General features: G+C 40.2%; 1 protein-coding gene across 3 annotated transcripts; it reads left to right on the top strand.

Annotated features, from left to right (window-relative positions):
- Window positions 1–17: 17 nt before the first annotated feature.
- Window positions 18–20,231, top strand: RNMT (RNA guanine-7 methyltransferase). 3 transcript variants are annotated; one of them, XR_012649750.1, is made up of 12 exons: window positions 18–145; window positions 1,614–1,890; window positions 4,160–4,292; window positions 5,757–5,879; window positions 7,210–7,325; window positions 9,280–9,461; window positions 10,069–10,233; window positions 11,378–11,495; window positions 13,858–13,959; window positions 16,467–16,500; window positions 16,975–17,883; window positions 18,391–20,231. XR_012649750.1 is itself a non-coding variant. In XM_075022921.1 (11 exons), the coding sequence occupies exons 2-11, from the start codon at window positions 1,630–1,632 to the stop codon at window positions 18,426–18,428; spliced, it is 1,272 nt and encodes a 423-aa protein (XP_074879022.1). In that variant the 5' UTR covers window positions 18–145; window positions 1,614–1,629; the 3' UTR covers window positions 18,429–20,231. The 3 variants fall into 3 exon arrangements, 1 of the variants encoding a protein (XP_074879022.1); XR_012649749.1 differs by having other exon boundaries at window positions 16,467–17,883; XM_075022921.1 differs by lacking the exon at window positions 16,975–17,883.
- Window positions 20,232–22,060: the final 1,829 nt, after the last annotated feature.

Genomic DNA, 22,060 nt, shown 5'->3' with positions numbered 1-22,060 from the left:
TTCGCGTCGTTCCACGCACTTACCCACCCCAACACCCCCCTCCTCCCCTCCCGGACGTGACGCTACCACCACCACCACCACCACCACCGCCGCCGCGCTGCAGGGACGTCACTTCCGCAAACAGGATGGCGGAGCGGCGGCCTGGGTGAGTGCCGCGCGCCCTGGCGGGCGGCCCGGTGGCGGCGGGGACGCGGGTCCCGGGCTCCCGGCCCCTCGCGGGCGGCGCGGGGCGGGGCGCGGCGTGCGGGAGGCTGCGCGGCGCCGCGCCACCCGCCACCGGCCGTCGCCAATCGGCGGCGGCCGCGTCGGGACTGCTGGGTGGCGTCGCGGCGGCGCGCGCTTTGTCCGTTGCTGTGGTAGGCCGCGCCTTCGGGAGCCGCCCCGGCCGGCGGCCTGCCCCCGGGGAGCAGCCCCGCCGGAGCGCCCGTCCCGGCTGTGGGGGCCCCCGTGACGCAGCTAAAAGTCTTCAGGGCCTTGGCCGTCAGCGGGGCGCCTGGCTCCGCGGGCCGCCAGCGCCGCCCCCTCCCCCGCTCCCCGGGCGTTTTGCCCTGTCCGGCCTTCTCCAGTGGAGGGGCTGCCCCCCTGGGCACTTGGTTGCTGTCCCCGGTGACGAAATTGTGATCGTTTCTCAACTGAGGCCCTTAAAAGCACCTGGTAAACCGCTTGGAAGAGCCGGGTGAGGATAAGGCAGGACGCGCTCGATGCTGCAGAATTCTTTCCGTCCGTCGGGCTTCGAGGCCGCCTGTTTTGAGGAAAGCTGTCCTGGGGCCTCCGTACGGTGGTCTGCCTAAAGAACGTCTTTTGGGCCTCGTTAGGAGACCTCAGCCTCCGTTCGGGGGAGCGTGCCTGGCTTTTGTTAGACTGAAATAGGCCGTTGTTTTAGAAAAGGAGTTGCCAAGTTATCCTCTGCCATGTCAAATTAAAAAGGAGGTGCCCGTCTTCCCGCTGATGGTGGAAAGAAGGCTGGGGAGTGCTGGAGACTAGACGAGCTTTCTAGCAGTGGCCTGCAGTCCTACAGACTGCGTAGTGGAGATAAGGAAATGCAGTTACAGCTGAAGATTCCTAGCATTAGTGAAGCTTGAGGCATAGTGGATACTCTTGGCAAACTTGAAAATCCACAACCGATACAAAAATTTGCTCTTAAAAACCACCTTGGTTTTTTGTCTGAGGACATCCACCTGAAAACACATCAGATTAAATAATGAATTTACTGATTTGAGGGGCTGTCAGCTTGTGTTTCTCAACATAAAGAGATTTGTAGGTTACTTTTTATGGGGAGGGGAAAAGGGAGATGACAGGCTCAAAAACAATAACGCATTGCAGTTGAATCAATAAAGATAGCTAAGAGACTCAAACGTGAAGAGTAAAGATTTATCTTCATTTGATTTTAGTGTAATGAGCGTACTTTTAAATTCCACATATTTTATTGTGCTATTTTTATTAAATAACTAGTCAAATTTGGAGCCTATATGTTGGTTACAGCAAAGGCATGTTATTTTTTTTATAATGCCAGTATTATGATTGAAAGTAATGACCGTAGCCACAAGTAAGTGAAATTCAACACTGAAAGTAGTTGGTGGGTTTTGGTTTGGTTTTTTTTCCGCCCTATATAGATTTCCATTCTGATCAATGGACAAGGAGACTAACCTGTCAAAAATGGCTGATTTAACCAAGACAGAAGAACAGGAAGTAGAGAAGAGTTTGGATGAAGAAGTGGAGAAAACACCTTGTACTTTAGAGGCAGAGTCGGGTATTGGTTGGCAAGGCGATAGTTCAACTTCAGGCACAGTGCACTCCACTGAAAGTGAAAAAGAAGTTGATGGTGGTAATCAGGACGGCAGAGCAAAAAGGAAGAATTTAGATCCTGAAGATGAACCTCCTAAGAAAGTAGTGAGTATCATTTTATTTTGAGCTATGTTCATATCCTTGTTTCAAAGCCTTAGATTAAGAAAAGATTGAAAATATTTATGCTAAACATATGTGAACCAGCATGAAACACCAAATATCAAAGTTTGTGGGTAGCTTCCTAGCAAAATAACTGGTGCAGAAGTTGTGTTGGGCTTAACGGGAGAGAAAGAGGGCTGGTAAGTAGAATGTTAAGAAAACTGATCTCAGCACATGTTTAGTCTAATTCTAAGGCTATCGTTCCATTGTCTGTGTGGTAGCAATCTGGTAGTGTAGTGTAGGGTTTACTGGCGTTAGTCCAGGTCCCGTATCCTGAATTCACGTTTTGTACGTTGTTGTTCCCTGTGTTAGTATAGTTATCTGTGGCTGGGAGGTTCTTCCGTAAGATAATTTTGTCCTTTAATTTTCTCAATAGTGTAATGTATAATTTAGAAAACTCTACAAACTGCATCCTCTGTGATATAATTTCAGTATTATTTTTAGCAAAGTGAAGTACTGAAAGGTTTACGGATGCTTTTTTTTTTTTTTTAAGACTGCAAGAGTAGCAGAAAATATTTGTCCTTTTAACTGGGAGGGTGAAAAGGGTAATGTTTTATATGACAGTGTCCTTTAATATGTATGAGCTTGTAGAAACTGATGCTGTAATATCTAGTCTAACTTTGACCTTTTGGGATATTTAAGTATAATTGGAAAATGTCTTTGACCTAATGTTTGGTTTCTCTGTTCAGAAATTTTCTGGGATGTTAATTTATGGCTAAGCAATCTGGTAAAATAAAGGGTGCCCTTTGTTGTGGTAGAAACATTATTAACCCTTTCATCTTTTAAATAAAGTAGTTCTGGGATAAGGTTTAGATGGACAAGAAACACATTGTTTTTGTGTAGCTTAAGGGGGTAGAGAGGTGACTGCATTGAACATGGCTGCCAGCATCTAGATGTTACTGCTGATGGCTGTTTGCAACTGTGCTTGCAGCAGCTGAGATGCGTTAATGGATTGTATGAATATGTCCCCGACACTTGTCAGAGTCAGCTGTTCTAGCTTATGTCAACATCAGTGGCCGTTCAGGGAGCCATCTGTGCTTGCCCTAAAAAAGACTAGAAATGGTCAAAATATTTGTTACTATCAATTAGCTGAGTGTGGTAATAAACAGATGATGGGGTCATACAGATTCCAGACAAGTATGTCTGTGTTCATTCTGAAGGTTACTAAAATTATATGAAATACTGAAGAATTCACGTAGTACATAAAGTCAGTCAAACCTTCTTTTCCCTTGAGGAACTGCTATTTGAATAATAAGGTATTGGGATGTTGACTTTTGTAGTCAACTGTTGGGAATGCTTCTACTTGCTGTGTGAATTCATACTGGCTGGGGCTTTGTAGCATGTTTGTGGGTTTTAACTGAGAGTCCTTCATTGTCATTAGTTTGTACTGTTACTTCAAACGCGTTTGTGCCTCACAGAATTTGTGTTGGTTCTCCATGTTCTGCTGCTTTGTATTTTATTTATAATTTATATTAATTTCATGTATGTAATTGAAGATTATATTCAAGATGAAGAAATGTTAGGAGCACAATATCTGGATGTAGACTACTTCTCTGTGTCACATGGGACAGAAACTTCTTGGAGTATTTACAGTTAAGGCTAAACCAGAGCTATTTCTACAGCGAACTGTTAAGCATTAAATGGGATATGTTGTCAGTTCATTACTCTCATTCCCTTACCATGGTCTATTTAAAGCTGTGGCAGTGGGATCATCCACTTAGGGCTTTATGCGACATCAGCTAGTTGGCATTTTGATTAAATTGGCAGTTTATACACTTATGTTAGGTGTAAACACTGAATTTCTGAAACAGGATTTTTGAAGAAGCTTAAAGTTCCTCGAGAAGGAACATCCTCTTCTTCAATCCCAGGCTTAAGGGGAATGAAACTGATTCTTTGAGAGTGGTGAGAGTATTAGAGAACTGAAAGTTAAGTATTTCTATGAAGGAAAGATGCTGGGCATCATCCATCAGAAATTACTTGGACCAACTGAAAAGGGGATTAAATTTTTAAGGGAGTTGTCTGTGATAATTGAAGTGCTGACATCAGTACCAGGACAGATATGGGAAATGTTTTCATATATGTAATGATGATGCTCTTCATAGTATTACTTGTTTACTTTCTTAAATCCTTAAAGTGAACTCATGTCTTTTGATTAAATTAAAAAGTAATAAAAAGAATTCACTGCTTGAATCTATTCCTTCCCTCATTTCTACAGCGTGAGATAGGCCATGGGCAAGCTGTAGCTGCACATTATAATGAACTTCAAGAAGTTGGATTGGAAAAACGTAGCCAGTCTCGCATATTCTACCTCCGAAACTTTAATAATTGGACAAAGAGCGTCCTCATTGGTAAGCTTCCTTAACTGATTGCTTAGACTTTAATAAAATGTAACTAATTTTTTTATCAAAATGTAACTTTTTTCCTGCTTTCTGATGTTGATTATGACACTTTTTCTCTTAATACATAGTATGATTTTCAAGTGCAATAAAACCCCTATTTTTATTTTGAATTTCTGTCATAGTGTTTTATATTGTTGGAGTGCCAAATGTATGCTAAAGTTTTAAAGATCAACTGACCTGAAAACTAGAAAAAGTTCATGCTGGAAACTGTTGTTCTTTGTGACATTTTTAAACGGAAAGGTACAGCTTTAAATCATAAAGAATCTTACCTGTTCTTGTTAGATTGAGCTGTTCTTGTTATTTACATAACATCTGAAATAATTTCTTAACCATTTTCCCGAAGCAGTTTGTCCTCAGGTCTTGATTAAGCAATTCTGCAGGAAACTTGGAACACATAAATATTTTCTGTATGACCACATTCAACTGTTTAAAAGATGAAAAACTAGAGGAGGTAGTTCTTTAAGAATCAGCAGCTTTTCATAAAAATCAGTCTGCCGTCCCACAAATTAATTCCAAAGTGAGGAAACAAAACCATCAGATATCTGCAAACAAAGAAAAGAATTATCGGCGCAGCACCACAGATTCATGAAGAGGGATCTATGCCAGGAGATGTTGGCACCATTTGTCTTAGCATGCTGCTTTTTGTTGTGTTGTATCAGAGCAGTTAGAAGCAATACTTAGGTTTATATAAAGCCGTTCCTGAAGCCTGTGTTGAAGCCTTTCAGTCATGATGAATTTAAGTAGTGTGGCTTCACAGCAGTTATATCAAAACATATTTCATGTCTCTTACTGTGAAGAGAAGTTGCTAACATGCTGATATGTTTTGCATTATAAGCCAACATCAGTCAGAGCAGAGATAATCTAGACAGAGTGGAGATAGAAGAGGAAGTGAAATGATTTATGTAGGGTAAAAAGACAGCAAACAAGTAGCTAATGTTATTGCAAGGCCTAGGAAAGTAAGTGGAAAACATTACGCAAGGAAACATTGTCGGTAATGCATTTAATTGCCTTGTACTCTTCTGCAAAAAGCTTTCCCATACTTCCAAGTAACATCTGTCTTCATTATAATGGTAATGAAAGGGAACTCTGTTTCCCTACTCACGCACCAATGCGCAGTTTTGCCTTTGTCTGCTGGGGAAACAGTTCAGAGCTTCAGTCACATTACATGCAAAGCACATTAAGCATATAGAATATGTATTATCTTCTCCATAGTTTTAAAAGTTTGTGGTTCCTTTTGTCATTAGTGGTTTCTAGAAAAAGAGATTTAAGTCTGTAATGTTAAGAAGACTTATAGGCAAAGTAAGTTCTAAGGTGTTTTAACATTCTCAAACCCTTCTGGTCCTTTAGGCCTCTCTGTACAAAACAAGTGAATTGAGAGACCTGTGTATGCATTCTCTCTTTTTACTTTTCTAGGTGAATTCATAGACCGAGTACGACGGAAAAAGAATGATATAACTGTTTTGGATCTAGGATGTGGCAAAGGTGGAGACTTACTGAAATGGAAAAAAGGCAGAATTAAAAAACTTGTCTGTACTGGTAAGAAGACACAATAACTTTCCAGGGAGAGTATATCAGTGTTTTATGGGAAAACCAGGCACATCTCCAGTCTTTCATTATTTCCTTTTTTTATAAGCCCAAGAATGCAATGATACACCTTCTGTCAAAAAGTCTTATTTTGTCTTTTAACCTGAAAACATCAACTTGATTGCCAGCATAAATATAAGAACCATTGATTTTCTGTGTAATTAGCTTTCAGTTCAACTCATAAATAAAATCTGATATCACTAAAGAAGCATACAATTGCCACAGATTGTCTTAGGCAAAATATAGCACTGGGAAAAAGACTGACTTTTTTTTTTTTTTTTAGTATGTTTTCTCCCACATCTAGTCTCTTGTGGTGTTTTTAACTGTTCTGAAAACACACAGAGAAGAGTTGCATTTAAAAAACCAATAAACCCTACAGTGTTGTGACAAAAAATGGTCTTGGGTGTTACAATCAACTAAAGATTTTCCGACTCAGAAAGGGGAAGAGCTGAAAGCTGATTAAAAAAATCATTTAAATATTTTGCTTAGATGTTGGGAGGCAGATACCATCTTCCCTTTTCCCAGAAAGCATCCTAAGGATAATCAGAGGAAGTATTGCTCAACTTCAAATTTAATTAGATACTAAAATTTCATAAAATTCCTGTAGTGGCAGTTATGCTGGGTATTCTACATTTTACAGTTCTTTTTTGCTTTTTCAGTTGGCAGTCTTCAAATACAGTTAACTAATTTGCTTACAAAGTGCTTATGTAAATTTATTGCATATTGTTAGTTTTAAAATTTGTGCAAACTGTTGTTGTTCAGTGAAACTTGATGCCTGAGAGAGGAACAGTCTTAAAAAGAAAATGAAAAAAAAAAATCCATGATAGAATATATCAGTATATATCAGAAATAATTGCATTTCAACATCTTGTATATTTGTAATAAGATGAAGAGCTTTCAGTATTGTTTGGGAAACCCTGGGAACTGAACTGTTGTAGCTAATACATAGCTAGACATTTAACGCTGGCAGCACTTGGTATCAATCACCTGGTATCCATCACTTGAAATTTTGGAGGCTTGCTTTGCACTTTTGAGGATGGGAGCTTTCTAAAATCTTCAGATTACAACTTTTGTCTTGAAGTAAAGACTGAAAACGACAAAGAGTTATAATCCTGAACACTTCCTGCAAATTAAATTCCTTTCCTTTTGTTCCCCTCAAAATGTAACTGAAGATCTTTTATCCCTGCCATAATGGATCTGCTGTGTTCCGGTAATGATTCCAATTTTCTTGTCTGGGTAGGAGTTTACTCACTTTTTTTTAAATTTCTCCCTCCATATATAGATATTGCTGATATTTCTGTGCAACAATGCAAGCAGCGATATGAAGACATGAAAGCCCGATGTCGTTATAACGAACGTATTTTTGATGCAGAATTTATACAAGCAGATAGTACCAAGGTACAGTTCGTATGCTTTGCAATATTTTGGGGATTTAACATTCTTTTGTTAAGCAAGTATAGGAGTGATGGTAGTAGTGCTGTAATACTTTGGGCATGTATATTTTTAAGATCAGATTGTTGTACTATCGGGAGAGTCAGCCATACTGAAAAGTTGTGTAAGATGTAGTTAAATGCGTTTTGTTACTAGTTTACAATGTAACATTCTTGAAGCCTGAATGTAGTCTTCAGATAAAAAATCTGGTGCTTTCAGTTTCTTTCACTTCACAAGGGGAAGGCAGTGATTACTTACCTCTGGAGTTCTAGGAGCCAGCATGGGATGTTGGAAACTGTCTTGGTGAATGTGTTGTTATGCTGGAATGAGTAAGGGATGTTTTCTGATTTGACTTGTACATTCAGCTTATCCAATTATTTTTTTTCTAGCAGCATTTTAATTACTATAATACATATCTTCAAAACTTGTGTGATAGAGCAGATTTCTTAAGACTGTCTGGAGGCAATAGTGAATACATTGCTGCGGTTAGGAGACAGTCTTGTAACCAGCAGTGCTTTTGCTTCCTAGAAATGTAGGCTGAGTGGGCCCTGCTGATGCAGGCTGAGGGACAGAGCTTACCTGGTTCCAGCATATCTGTGGAAAGGCTGAACCTGTTCTTGCAACCTTGCAGGAAGGGTTGTTTGCTTGATTTCTTGGTTGCCTCTCCTTCTTCCGAGGACTACAGTCTGTTGCAGGTTCCAGGTCATCTCTCTCTGCTCAAAATTACAGTCAGAGGAGAGAGCCTTGGCCACGAAAAAAAGGGATATTTTCATGTTACTGTTACAACTCAGTCTTATATGCATGTATATTTTCTGTTGCATGCTCTGTTCTGTCTGTTCATGCACACAGAAGTTCATCTCCCCGACTTGCTATCATCTATGTTCTATATATACAAAATCTCATTCTCACAGCTTGTCTAATTCCATCTATCTCTGTTTCTCAGTTTCCTGTATCTCTCTCTCTCTCTCACAATGTGGAGAGGGAGTAAATGAACAGGTAAAATTGCTATGGGTCTGTGAAGTGTCCATTTTTGTCTTGCCACATACAGAACATTGACAGTATATGGCATGAACTGGTAGAGTCTGGGAGTGGATGGGTGTTGGGGAAGTCTGGGATAGAAGAGAAACTTAGGTAGAACTGTTAAGTATAAAATATTTTAAGTACAGAATGCATAGGGCCTTGGGTAGAACTTTTGTGCTTCTGTGTTAGTTATGGTGGCTACTAGCATTGTATAAAAGAAGCCTGATCAAGAAGAGTCACAGAACTGCTGAGTACAGAGTCAAACTATGGCAAGCTTTAACCTGACAAATTTCAAGGGCTTCAAGTTCTTCGGAGTTACTGGTTACTTGGTCTGGGGTGGGGATGAGTATGTTGGTACGCACATACGTCCATGTGTGATAATATGGCAAATACAACTTGGGGCAGTGCAAATTCTGTATTTAAAACAACCCCTCTTCTCAATTATATGTTTAACGGCCAGCTCTCATAACAGAGACTTCGTAAACTGAAAATTTATTTTATTATAATAATTGTTTCCAGCTAAATGGTGGCCAGTTATAAACCCTCAGCAGTAGAATATCTCTGGAAACTATTAGGTAACTAACCTTGGGTTTTGGCCTTTCAGGTGTAGTGGTGTTACTTGACAACATAAAAAGCATTTGAGGACATAGTAACTTTGAAGTGTGTGTGTGTGTGTGTGGTGGTGTTCCCAAATGTTGTGTGTGGTTTTCTGTGTAGCAGAGGACGACTTCTTACTCTTACCTTTTTCATTTTGTTCTTGTTGAACTTGTGAAGGAATGGGGTCTGAAAGGAGAAACTTCAAAGAATTATGGGAGTAGCGTATTTGTTAAAAGATTTCAGTGAATCATGCTTGTTTCTGTAGCTTTTGTTACAATTGTTTTTTCTTTTTAATCTTTTTCAGGATCTCTTGTCTTCCAAATACAGTGATCCAGATATGCGCTTTGACATTTGCAGCTGTCAATTTGTTTACCATTACTCATTTGAGACTTATGAGCAGGCTGACATGATGCTTAAAAATGCTTGTGGGAACCTCTCTCCTGGAGGGTATTTCATTGGCACAACTCCAAATAGCTTTGAACTTGTGTAAGTACTTTTATATTCTATTAAGCTTTCAAAAGTCTTTGAAGCATTGTTACATGATAGTTGTTCTTACAGCACTCTGATATGTTTGTGCAAAGAACAGCAAGGTTTTTTTGTAACAGTTTTGAATTCTAGTCATGAAAATCTCACTCATGAACTTGACTCAAACAGGTAAATCTGTACTAATCCTTGTCTTTTGCACACACATCTCTTCTGGTATAGAGTATAGTTCTTTATACATAAACCCTCTGTAGCGACTTCAGTAGTGGTAAAATAGCCACAGCCTGGGGAATAACTGTCAGGGTTCTGCTGTGGTTGTTCCAAGGAAGCCTGACTTGTCCATGTAGAGTGTGTCTGGGCTAAAGGTTAATTTTCTAGGTCCATTTAGTCCTTGGTATGTTGTATAGGAATGATAAACTGTTAAAACCCAATATGCTGCTTGTCTTCATTTCATTGTTTCATTGCCTTATTAGGCAATGGGAGGTGGGAAACTACAGAGGTCACTGAACGGTGTAGTGCTGGGATACTTTCAGGCCTCTTATGCGTAGTTTTCTCCGCCTGTTAAATTAAAAACTGGTCCACTAATGTTTGTTTATATCTCATTTTATAGAAAGCGACTTGAAGCTTCAGAAACAAATTCATTTGGGAATGAGGTGTACAGTGTAAAATTTGGAAAGAAGGGAGAATATCCCTTGTTTGGCTGCAAGTATGATTTCCACTTGGAAGAAGTGGTTGATGTCCCTGAGTTCTTGGTTTACTTTCCATTACTGGAAGAGTAAGTTAAATTTTGAATTAATTACACAATGAAAGCTGTGGAACACAATAAGCATTTGTTTAGTTTATGTATCATTGCATAATACTTACAGAAAATTATATTTTGAGTTTCTTATTATGTTTTTTAGTTCTTCATTTTTTGTTGTTGCTCCAAATGCAGAGGTTTCTTGCATTTCCATCCACAACTGTAATCTGTTCATTACACTCAGTTGAAGGTGCTCTGGTCAGAAGCTGTGAAGACTTAAACTGGGTCTCACACAAGAATGTCTTTATCTGATAGGTTGAATCTGTCAGCAAAACTTTAGTGCTGTCAACTTTTTCTTCTTTAATCTTAACTTTTTGGGGGGTTTCAGTCTACCTTTTTTTAGTCCTTTAGCAAGCCTTCTTATATTTCTTCTTCATCATGGTGCATCTTACTTGTCTTCAACTTCCTTTGGATGTTCATAGGATTTTTCCTATGACTGACTTTTCTTCCTCTAAATCTTCATCTGTGAGGATACATTTTGCTGTTACCTCTTGTGTGATTGCAGATTTGCCTTTTCCAGCTGTCTCCTGAGGTACAGACGAATGTTTCCATGTTGGGGTTTTTCCTGCCATTCAAGCTCAGTATGGTTGTTAAACAATATTAAGCTTTCCCTTCAAATCTGTGTAATTTCACACACTTCATTTGTAGTTCTCTATGAAAAATACCAGCATCTATCACTGACACCTGTAACTTCAGTATTGGATGACCACAGTGTCTACATATAATTGAGATGTAAGGCACTAAATCTAGTAGAAAGAGGTTCTCTGAATATATCCCTAATATCCAATGTGACAGGGTATTGATACTGCAGGGAAGACAGCATAGTCTATCTGCTAGTTCAAATGGAACTTACTTCTGTGTGTTGGGAGAAGAGATGTTTTTCTATTAAAATGTTTGTAACTTTCTTCTGTGTAGATTTTTATTGTCCTAATTAAAAAAAGTACTGTTTGTTGTGGTAGTGCATTTTTTCATCTAAATGTCTGTACTAAAAAAATGAATTGTAGAAAGAGTGTAATCCTAGTGCATACCGTAAGATGTCACTGTGGCTTAAAACTGTTCCTTTAAAAATAAAACTACAATAATTTTGTGGCTTCCCTAATTAAGCGTATTACTTTGACAGAATGGCAAAGAAGCATGGTATGAAATTAGTCTACAAAATGACATTTCGGGAATTTTATGAAGAAAAAGTCAAGAACGAGGAGCATAAAATGCTGCTAAGGAGAATGCAGGCCTTGGAGGTAAATATGGAGTTGTTTCATTTAAATAGCATTTTACATATTGTTAATTATTTGTGCAGTAATTGTAATTCCTGTTGTGAACATGGTACAACTAATTAAAGGCTACCAAGAGAAGAACTAAACTCCTGTGGCTGAAAGTGTGACTGTGGTGGGTTGACCTTGACTGGCTGCCAGACACCCACTAACCTGCTCTCTCATTCCTTCTTCCCAACAGGATGGGGGGAGAAAATAAGAAAAAAAACTTATGGATCAACATAAAGACAGGGAGATTGCTTAGCAGTTACCATTACGGCCAAAACAGACTAAACTTGGAGAAGATTATTTTAATTTATTACCAAAAAAAAAAAAGAGAGTAGGGTGGTGAGAAACAAAGGCAAACCTAAAACCACCTTTGCCCCACCCACTGCTTGTTCCCAGGCTCAACTTTACTCCTTCAATCCTGACCTTTCTACCTCCTCTCCTTGCCCCACAGCTCCAGGGGACAGGGAATGGGGGTTGTGGTCAGTCCATAACACATTGTCTCTGCCTTTCCTTCCTCCTTACACTTTTCCCCTGCTCCAGGATGGGTCCCTCCAATGGTATGATACAGTCCTTCACAAACTGCTCCGGTGTGCATTCTGTCCATGGGGTACAGTCCTTCAGGCACAGACTGCTCCAGCACGCATTGGTTCTTCACAGGGTTGCAGGTCTGGCCAGAAAACCTGCTCCTGGTTGGGCTCCTCTCCATGGGCCATAGCTCCTGCCAGGAGCCTGATTCTGTGTTGGGTCTCCACAGGCTGCAGCTTCCTTCAGGGCATGTCTACCTGCTGCGGCGTGGGGTCTTCCACAGGCTGCAGGTGGATATCTGCTCCACTGTGGCCCTCCATGGCCTGCAGGGGGACAACCTGCCTCACCATGGTTTTCTCCAGGGGCTGCAGGGGAGTGTCTTTTCTGGTGCTTGGAGTGCTTCCTCACCTTTGTTCTTCTCTGGCCTTGGTGTCTTTAGAGTGGTTTCACATTTTTCCTTGCTCCTCTTTCACAGCTGTTGTGCGGGTTTTTTTGCACTTTCTTAAATATGCTTTCCCAGAGGTGCCCCACTCGTGGCTGAGGGGCTCAGCTGTGCTGTGTAGTGGCTCTGTTAGCGTTGGAGCTAGTGGAACCGGCTGTGTCCAGCATGGGGCAGCCCTGGCCTCTCTTCACAGAGGCCACCTCTGCCACCTGCTGCTGCCATCACCTGGGCACGAGCACCCAATAGAGTCATTCAGTTTTGTAGATAAAATTTCAATTTTGAGGCAAGTTTTCATTTTTATTAAGTAGTAAGTGAAGCACAAGAATCATGCCTGGTGTCACATAGTGGTAACCATAACTCATTTCTTCTTCAGCGGAGAGAGACTGAAAGCTGGATCTTTGTGCAAGGAATATCAATTGAAAAGAGAGAAAGTGATCTTTGTAGGAATAAAGGAACAGGCTGTGTTTGTAAAAGAAAATGGTATCTAACTGTAATTGAGTTTATGTTTTTGCCCAATGTTTTTGCTTTTTTTATCCTCAAGCTCTTAACCTGGATGACTTTGGCAGCTTCAGAGAAGCTTTTCAATACCATTTCTGAGGCTTTGGCTTTGCTCACAGTTCTCTCTGCTTCCTTCTTCCCTCAAACAGTAGAGTTTTTCAGCATAAAACTGTCACGTCAAATATCTGGTGACTTACTAAACTGAGTCACATGGGCTGCAAGTGGACTTGACTGTCCTTGTTGATTCTGAAAGTGACAGTGCTTTGTATGGGCTCAATACTGCCAGTAGCATGGTGACACAGCCTTTGACATACCGGTTTCGTTCTTAGAAAAGAGAGTTGTCGTAAATTAGTGGCCACTTACAATTGAGGACTGCATGGTACAGACCATTATGCAGTAACTGGGATCCTTAATAAGTATGTATTAGTTTTGAAGAATTAGTTCTATACTTCTGTTACAGCTCTTGTGTGTTAATAAAGCATTTTAAGCATTCTGCTTGAAATTTTACAGTTGCTTGTTTCTTAGTACTCCTACTTAAGAGATGTTGGTTTGTTCAGTTGCTGTTTTAAAAGAGGGTGTATCTAGGTAATACTCCATAATGAGCTGTACATGGAGGATAATTTTTATAATTATTCTGTTTCCCCTGTTTTGGAGACATAAGGATAATTAATAAATGCTGAGTGTCGGATTTTCTGGGAAGTAGGGAATATTGGACCTGATCTTCTAGGTGCTATAAAGGAGAGATCTAAATTTAAGATCCTTTGAATAACTGCTGACCTCTGTTCTGGGCTATGTCGTGACAAACCCTTGACTGATGTGATTGAAGTATCTTACTACACAATTAATTTTTTTTTCTTATTTTTCCTATTTCTCCAGCCATATTCTACATTTGGTGATTCCAGGCTTGTTTCTGATAAACCTGAGGATTATGAGCATGTAAAAGAGTTCATGAAAGATGGCAAGGCAAAGTTACCGTTGGTAAGTTCCTTCTTACTTCACTAGAGCAAATGGTGTTGAAAGTTGAGGTCCTGATTTTTTGGACATGTGGTGCCGCCTTCATTTCAACTGCAATGAAATTGGTATGAATGTCTCTGTGCATGTGAAAAATCATAGAGCTGCAGGTCTAAGGAGTTCATCTAATCTATACCCCATACTCAGAAAATCAAATTCACTTCATTTGGTAGCTATTAAGAAATTTGTAACTGTGCAAAAGGGAAAGGATATTTTGCCATCTTCCTTGGCAGCTGTTCTAATGTAACTCTTCTTAATTTGAGGATTTTTCTTACTTTTCTGGATCTTCACACGACCAATTTAAAGCTTTAGTTTTCTTTTTTTAATCTTCTGACAGGAGAGTTGAAAACTTTCTTCATAATGCTGTATGTAATTGAAATATTAAACACTGTTTTTCTATTGTCTTTTTGGGTGAAGGTCCAGCTCCCTTCTCAGCCAATTTTATTGAAGTCCTGTAAATGCTATTTTTTAAAATGTGCTGTACTTTTTTTTTTTTAAACAGAGCTCTTAGGATTAAACTAGTCCTATGTACATAAAACTAAATCCATATATTTCTGCCCTCAATTTTATTAAATAGGATATTCTGTTCACATTCTGGAATGAAAAGAAAGTTTCTTTGTGATGATTGTAATCTTACTTTACTTTGTACAAAACTTAGTCTGCTATCCTGTCAAACATTTTTTGCATTTCTCCTGTTTTGGCAGCTTGATTTATGACTTCAGAATTAAAAGAATGCTGAACCATCTTTAATGGAGGTCATATGAGATTTTAGATCAGTGGTCCAATTAAATATGTTTTTTCTGCTTCTAGTCCTGTCTTCTAATGCATATGCTAACTTTCTGAGCTTGCTGTCTTTCTCATGTTTTTATAAAGGGTTTTTCTTTTTTCCATTGTCCTAGCAGTACATGACAATGTTGGAGTTGTCTGCAGCTGGTCCTCTCCCAGCCTTTCATTCTTCTGTATTGTTCTCAGAGTTGGGTGCATGATGGACAGGAGCCTGCACAGCTGCTGTTCCTGGGAAGCGAGCAGGAGAAGAGGCAATGTCTGCTGTCATTTCTCCCCAGAAACTACTGCCATTTGGCTATTGCCTCTCCATCTGTAGCTAGGCTAGCTATTCAGGGTAGCATATAGCTGAGTGTTTCCTTCTGTCTGTGCATTCGGGGAGTCAGGCTGGATGGAAACCTTGCAAAGGCTTGGTTTAACCTAATTTCATGCTGAATGGTTCCTGATAAGCAATGCTGGCTCTTCCAGTCTGAACTTTAGGTCTTTTTTATGTGTTGAGGCTCTTTGACAAGACAGAACCAAAATTGGAGACTAGTTTGAGTAAAGATTGTAGTTTTAATAAATTCATATGCAGTTACGATAGATGGCATCCTATTTCATTGTCATAGCTATAGCATGAGGTTGGTCCGCTTGAAGTTTTTCCACTTGGATTTTTCTCTTTTTTAACCATTGGTTTATCTACTGTTTATGTTCTGAATTCTTGAAGATGTATGCCTTTTACTGTATATATAAAAATCCTACATCAAGAGGGAAAAGAAACCTGCTCTCTGTATTTGAAATCTAAAAATTTTAAAAAGAAAAATGCTTCTTTTACGAAATAAGCTTAAGAACATGAGAATGGTCAAGTCAGACCAAAAACCTCTTTTGCCAGGTGCTGTGTCACCTGGCAAGAAATCTGCTTGAACAAGCCTTTTTTCACTAGTGTTTTAAAAGATGAATCATTTGGTCAGGATTGATCAGTGGGTAGCATGTGGGCTAAATCATGGCCCTGGGTGAGGACTCACTGCAAGGTGATGGAGTGGGTAGAACAGAAAATCAGCTTCTGGTTGTTACCTCATGCTTCTTAATTGGTAGGGTAAATGGTAGCAGCTTTTTATTTGTGCACTTGCCCTGCTTCCATCTGAAAGGCTGAGCTAGGAGTAGGTTTCTGAAGCTGCAGAGCAGGCTGTTTTTTCACAATGTGTGAGCGGGGTTGGGAGTTATTCTCTTGCAAATAGGGGTTTTGTGGACTGCAAGGAGGTGTTAGGTGGATACAGGCAGTATTCCTGGGGAAGGTGGCAGCACCATGATACAGGGCCTCTTCTTGACTTCTGCACAAGTGTTGGGCATCTTGGGCTGGAGAGCAGTTTGGGCTGGGTCAAGACACACTGATGGATGTGTGGTAATGGACCCAGCGTGCTCTGCATTGCAGAGTCATCCAGCCCAACAGACTGCTGGCCCATTCTCCTATACCTGTGTAATTTAGGTGTGTTCTGCTATCCGGGGTGTTCCAATTCCCTGCTGTCGTAGTTATGGAGTTATAAGTATCTGTGGTCTACAGTAATGCTCTTGTAGTCCCTAAATAGCCAGCCAGTGTGGGTCGTTAGATGTTGGTCTGTGAAAGATTGATGATCTTGAGTTAAATCAGTGTTTTATTGTTTCCTCATTTTTTGTTAAAACTGTGGTTTTGGTTTTTTTTTGTCCCCTTCTAGGGAACCTTGAGTAAATCTGAATGGGAAGCAACGAGTAAGTGTTGTTTTGAAAACTCAATATTGACTGAATGACTGCTATGTAAAGTGTGTGAAATAGCCTGTTGTTTATGGAAGAAAATCCAAATTTTAAATATAACAAGGTTTTATTATTTGTGTTATTCAAATGCCTATGTACAGATTATATAGTGCACACATCTCAAGAAATTGGGAGGGAAATGCATAAAATAGGTTGAAATTTTGCTTTATTTAAGTAGCTTCTAGCATGCAAACTTTGGGGCTGAAGTAGTTTGGGGAAGCCTTACTTAGGATGTATGAAAAGATGATGCCAGTGTTAAAAGATTATTTTGCTAGGGTTAGAGGATTAAATACTATACTTCTGTTTGTACACTTCGATACTACACTGTTATCAGTCAGCTAGAAAACAAACTCCAGTTGGGACATACATTCACCAAAAATAATACAAATCTGTTTTGGGAAGACGAGCTGAAGCTTTATTCTTTGCCTGTAGTGATACGTGTTTCAGGAAGAAGCAATTAAAGCATGGACGGTGAAGAGGTATTTGAACGTTTTATAAAGGGAGTAGAAAAAAGTCAGTGTCTCAGACACCAAAAAGGATACATTATTGTTAAATATGTCTTGAAACTTTGTGAATGTGTGCCGTGGAAAACTTTTGACATTGTTTTTTTCCAATGTTGAGTTTAATAGAACTCAGATACAAGGGGCTGAGAATTCTAAGGGTAAAAATTGGTTCCTGGAGAGATTGTTACTTAATTCTGTGTAACTGCAGCCAACCAACATTTGCATTTTTGGAGACCATTATACTGGTTGTGTTAGTGGTTTAAAAACAAACGAAAAAATGAAAAATCTTTAGTTAAGCTGTTTGCTTTCTTAAATTATTATCTAATTTTTAAAGGTATGAATCATAAAGTAGACATTAATTCCAGCAAGGTATAAGTATTATGTAAACTATTAATCTAATTGAGAGGGGCTTTTTATACCTTTAAAAGTTCAGTGATGACTGTTTTTTTAAGTAGTCTCTTTTTTCAGAGAGATTTGGAGTACTGAGCTTCTGATAGGTTATAAGCACAGCTTGTTCGTTACATGGAACTTCACTTTCCCTTATTGCTGAGGAACGTACGATAGGCTTGTCTTGAAAGATTTGCAATGTAGCTATGGCACCTCATCCATTAAAATAAAAGTTGAGTTCAAGTGGAAATCCATACATGTTTAATTAGACTCATGGTCTCAAGAAACTGGTTTAATTTATCTGTCTGGTATGAAGCATAAGAACACCTGACATAGCTGGCATTGATTATATGCCAAGCAAAAGTTTCTCAGGGGTGCCAGTGTGGACTGTTCGAGTATCCATTTCTAGAATCACACTGTTCTGGAGTTGAGAAAATGCCATCTAGTGTTTGTAAGTATTTCTTCTTTGTCAGTGATAATTTAAAAGAGCAAAGTTAATAATGTTGTACCATGAGTTTATTCACTTTTTAATTAAAAATGAAGTTGATAATTTTACCCCTAATTGTCCATTACTGCATGTATGAAGGAGTCTTTAGACTTAGTTGCATATGACTTTATGTACCAGTGAATGTTAATTATGTGTAGAATACTGTAGTAATTTATGAATTCCATTCACATTTCAGTAATATCGTTAACTGAAGTTAGTGTTGCATTAACCATATCAGCAGGATTTAAAATATTTGGTTTTGTGCATTCTTAGCTCTATTGTGAAAACTTGTCTAAAACCATGTTGGAATTGAATGCTAGAGTTACTCATTGGGAAACTAGAGCATTTTTTATAATTTCAGTAATCTGCTAACAGGTTGTTTGGGCAGGGTATCAACCTGTTTACATTTTGAAAACTTAATTGAGTTGCAGAGGAAGCTGAAACTTTAAATACTCCCATTTTCTTTTTTAGGTATTTACTTGGTATTTGCTTTTGAGAAGCAACTGTGAAACTTCATGTACTGGATGCAGCAAGAAGAGATCGTATCCACATGCAAGTTGGAATGGTCAGAAATCCATTGTGGCAACTATTTTTTTATTTTTTATTTTTTAATTATCAGAAGTGTGCAGGACACTACCAAAAACTAGAGCAAGCTCATGATTCTGAGTTACATTGCCTGTCTGTGACAGATGGACTTGTGTGTGTATATATAAGGAAGATTCTAAACCAGTCTTTTTAAGCATTTGTAAGCAATCTGCATGCTCTCAAAACTCATGTTTGAACTTGACACAACTTTATGTTAGAAACAAATGTTTTGTTAGTAGAAGTATGTTTGTGATTTCAAGCCTGACCCTGCATTTTCTGAAATTGATGGAAAATTGACTGTTGACTTTGATGGTGCAGAATGAGGGCCTAAATATTGTACTGCACAGCTCAGTTAATTCATAATGAGATACATTCAGACATATAGGGTATGTCTACATTGCATGCAGAGCTAAGTGGCAAATCATACCTGAGTCAGTTTGAATACTTATGTGCAGTGCTCAAGCCTGCAGTGTAAATCTACCTTAGTGGTATTCAAGGTGTAGTTTACACGGTAAAGTCCCATGATGTTCTTGTTTTTTGTGCTTGCTGATATGTAGTGTCACTTCATGGTGCTTTCAAGATTAAACGAGTTGGTTCTGTACAAAACTATTCGGAACGAACTGAATTTCTAAAGTTTTAAATCTCTACATCATTTTTCCAGATATGACTATGTGGTAATCAAAAAACAGCTGCTGAACTTAGATTACTGAACATTTTATATTGTATTAAAGACTCTCCTGACTTTTTGGTGGTTTTAATGTCTCCTGAAACTTACTAGACAGATCTTAGAATGTGTTACTTACTTGTTTCATAAAATTCCAAATGAGCTTGGCAGAAGGATGAGCTGTTGGTGGTGATGGGGACCTCATTGCAGTCCTCCAGGTGTTAGGAACAGGGTCAAATACTGGATTGTGAACCAAAAAGGGAGCCTGTATAACATGTGAGGATACTAGAAATTCACTCTGGGAGGGAGGGCTGTGTATGTGTGTATACCCCCTGTGCATGTGGATAACAATCCCCAAATTAGAGCGAAATATTTTGGTTGGGAATGTAATCTAATGATATTAATAAGCAGAACTGTGCGTAACTACCATCTTAACTGCCCGTCAGTCTCTTAGAGCTGGCTTAGGGATTTCTGACATTGTGTTTGCTCCGCTTTCCACATGCTTGTAGCCATGCACTACTGAGAGGGTGTGGGCACTTCATGTGTTTTCTCTCCCATCTTGGGCTAACAGTAGCTGTTTGCTGCTGTGAGCTAGTATAGTTTACACAGAGGTGAAATGATGAAGTGTTGATGGTACGTGAGTGTTTTGAAAAGTTACAATAAACCTAGGAAAGATTATTTCTGGTACAGAGTTAAGCGTTCAAATTACTTGAGTTTGTAGTTGGTTTGCCTTCCCCCTGTAATTAAGTCATGCTTTTTCCTCCATGACTCCTGATTTTATTTTTTTTGTTAGTTTATTGTATAGAAGAACACCTATAACCTTCACCAAAGCAGTAGAATCACAGTCAGTTCTGCTGCTGAAATTAAGAAAACAAGACTCTGTTACAATTAGTACTCATGAAACTAGCTGAAAAATGCTGACACTTTAGAAGTGCTGAAGTGTTTCACTGAAATTTGTGTGTGTCAAAGATAGTTTTGTTAGATTTCTTGTATTAAATTTCATTTGAAAGTACATTATGCTATTTTTGGAAGAAATCAGAATAATAAAAAGAGGGGAAATACAGTGGAGTGTCTTTCCTATTTTAAGCAAATTTCAACATATCACAGAATTGCATAATGGTTGAAGTTGGAAGGGACCCTCTGGAGGTCGTCTGGTCCAATCCCCCAGTGCAAGCATGTTTGCCTACAGCCAGTTACCCAGGCCCATGTCCAGATGGCTTCTGAGTATCTCCAAGGATGGAGACTCCACAGCCTCCCTGGGCAACCTGTGCCAGTGCTCAGTCACCCTCGCACTGAAAAAGTGTTTCCAGATGTTTGGAGGGAACCACATGTTTCAGGTTGTGCCCATTGCCTCTGGTCCTGTCACTGGGAACCACTGGAAAGATTCTGGCTCCATCTTTACACCTTCCCTTTGGGTATTTGTATACATTGATAAGATTACCAACCTGAGCCTTCTCTTCTCCAGACTGAGCAGTCCCAGCTCTCTCAGCCTTTCCTCATATAAAAGAAGCTCCAGTCCCAGCATCAGATACGGGAGATGCTCCAGGATCTTGAACAAGATTGAACCCAGTATTGACCCCTGGGATACACTGCTAATTAGTGGCTTCTAGCTAGACATTGTGCCACTGATCACCACTCTGGGACTGGCTGCTCAGCCAGTTTGCAATCCACCTCACTGTCCATCCAAGACAGCCTTGAAGTCAAGGTAGACTATATCCGCTGCTCTCCCCTCACCTACCAAGCTGGTTATTTATTTCATCATAGAAGTTTATCTGGTTGGTCAAAAATTACTTCCCTCAGTGAATCTATGCTGACTACTCCTGATGATTTTCATGTGCCTGGAAATCATTTCCAGGATCTGTTGCTCCATCACCTCATCAAGGTGAGGTTGACCATACTGTAGTTCCCTAGGTCCTCCTCTTTGCCGTTCTTGAAGATAGGGGTGATGTTTGTTTTCCTCTGATCTTTGGGCACTTCTCCCAGTTGCCATGGGTATTCAAAGATTATTGAGAGTGGCCTCATAATGTATCTGCCAAATCCCCCCGCACTTGTGGGTGTATCCCATCAAGGTCCATGGACTTAGGTGTGTCTAGTTTGCTTAAGTATTCCCTGACCTGATCCTCTTCAACCAAGGACACATCTTCCTTGTTCCAGCCTTTCCCCCTGGGCCTGGGATTCCTGAAGGCCAGTCTTTCTGGTAAAGACAAAGGTAAAGAAGGCAGCCTTTTCCATGTCCTGTGTCACCAGTGCCCCTGCCTGTCGTGGTTAAAGCCCAGACGGTAACAAAGCACTATGCAGCTGCTCACTCACTCCCCCCTGCGCCTAGCCACGGTGGAATGAGGAGAAATATAAAGGCATGCTCGTGGGTGGAGATAAGGGCTGGGAGGGATCGCTCACCACTGATGGTCACAGGCAAAAGACAGGCTCAACTTGGGGAAGAAACAAAATCAATTTCATTTGCTACCAATCAAAACAAACCAAGGACACTGAGAAGTAAACCCAAACCTTAGAACACCTTCCCCCCAGCCCTCAACCCCACTCCCGGTTCTCTCCACCTCCTCCCCCCGGCGGCGCAGGGGAACAGGGGATGGGGGTTGGGGTCAGCTCCCCACACCTGGTCTCTGCTGCTCCTTCCTCCTCGGGGGGAGGAGGACTCCGCACTCATTCCCTGCTCCACCGGGGGGTCCCTCCCATGGGAGACGGTCCTCCACGAACCTCTCCAACATGAGTCATTTCCATGGGCTTCAGCTCTTCCTGAACTTCCTTGGCGTGTGTCCCTTCCACGGGCCGATCTTCAGGCACAGACTGCTCCAGCGTGGGCTTTCCCATGGAGTCACGGCCATCTTGGGGGGCCTCCGCTCCCCGGCTCCCCTCCACGGGCTGGGGGGGAAC

This window comes from Buteo buteo, chromosome 3, assembly GCF_964188355.1.
Source record: "Buteo buteo chromosome 3, bButBut1.hap1.1, whole genome shotgun sequence".
Taxonomy (NCBI): Eukaryota; Metazoa; Chordata; class Aves; order Accipitriformes; family Accipitridae; genus Buteo; species Buteo buteo.
The sequence above is the reverse complement of the archived record's forward strand: the minus strand, read 5'-3'. Positions and strand labels throughout refer to the sequence as shown.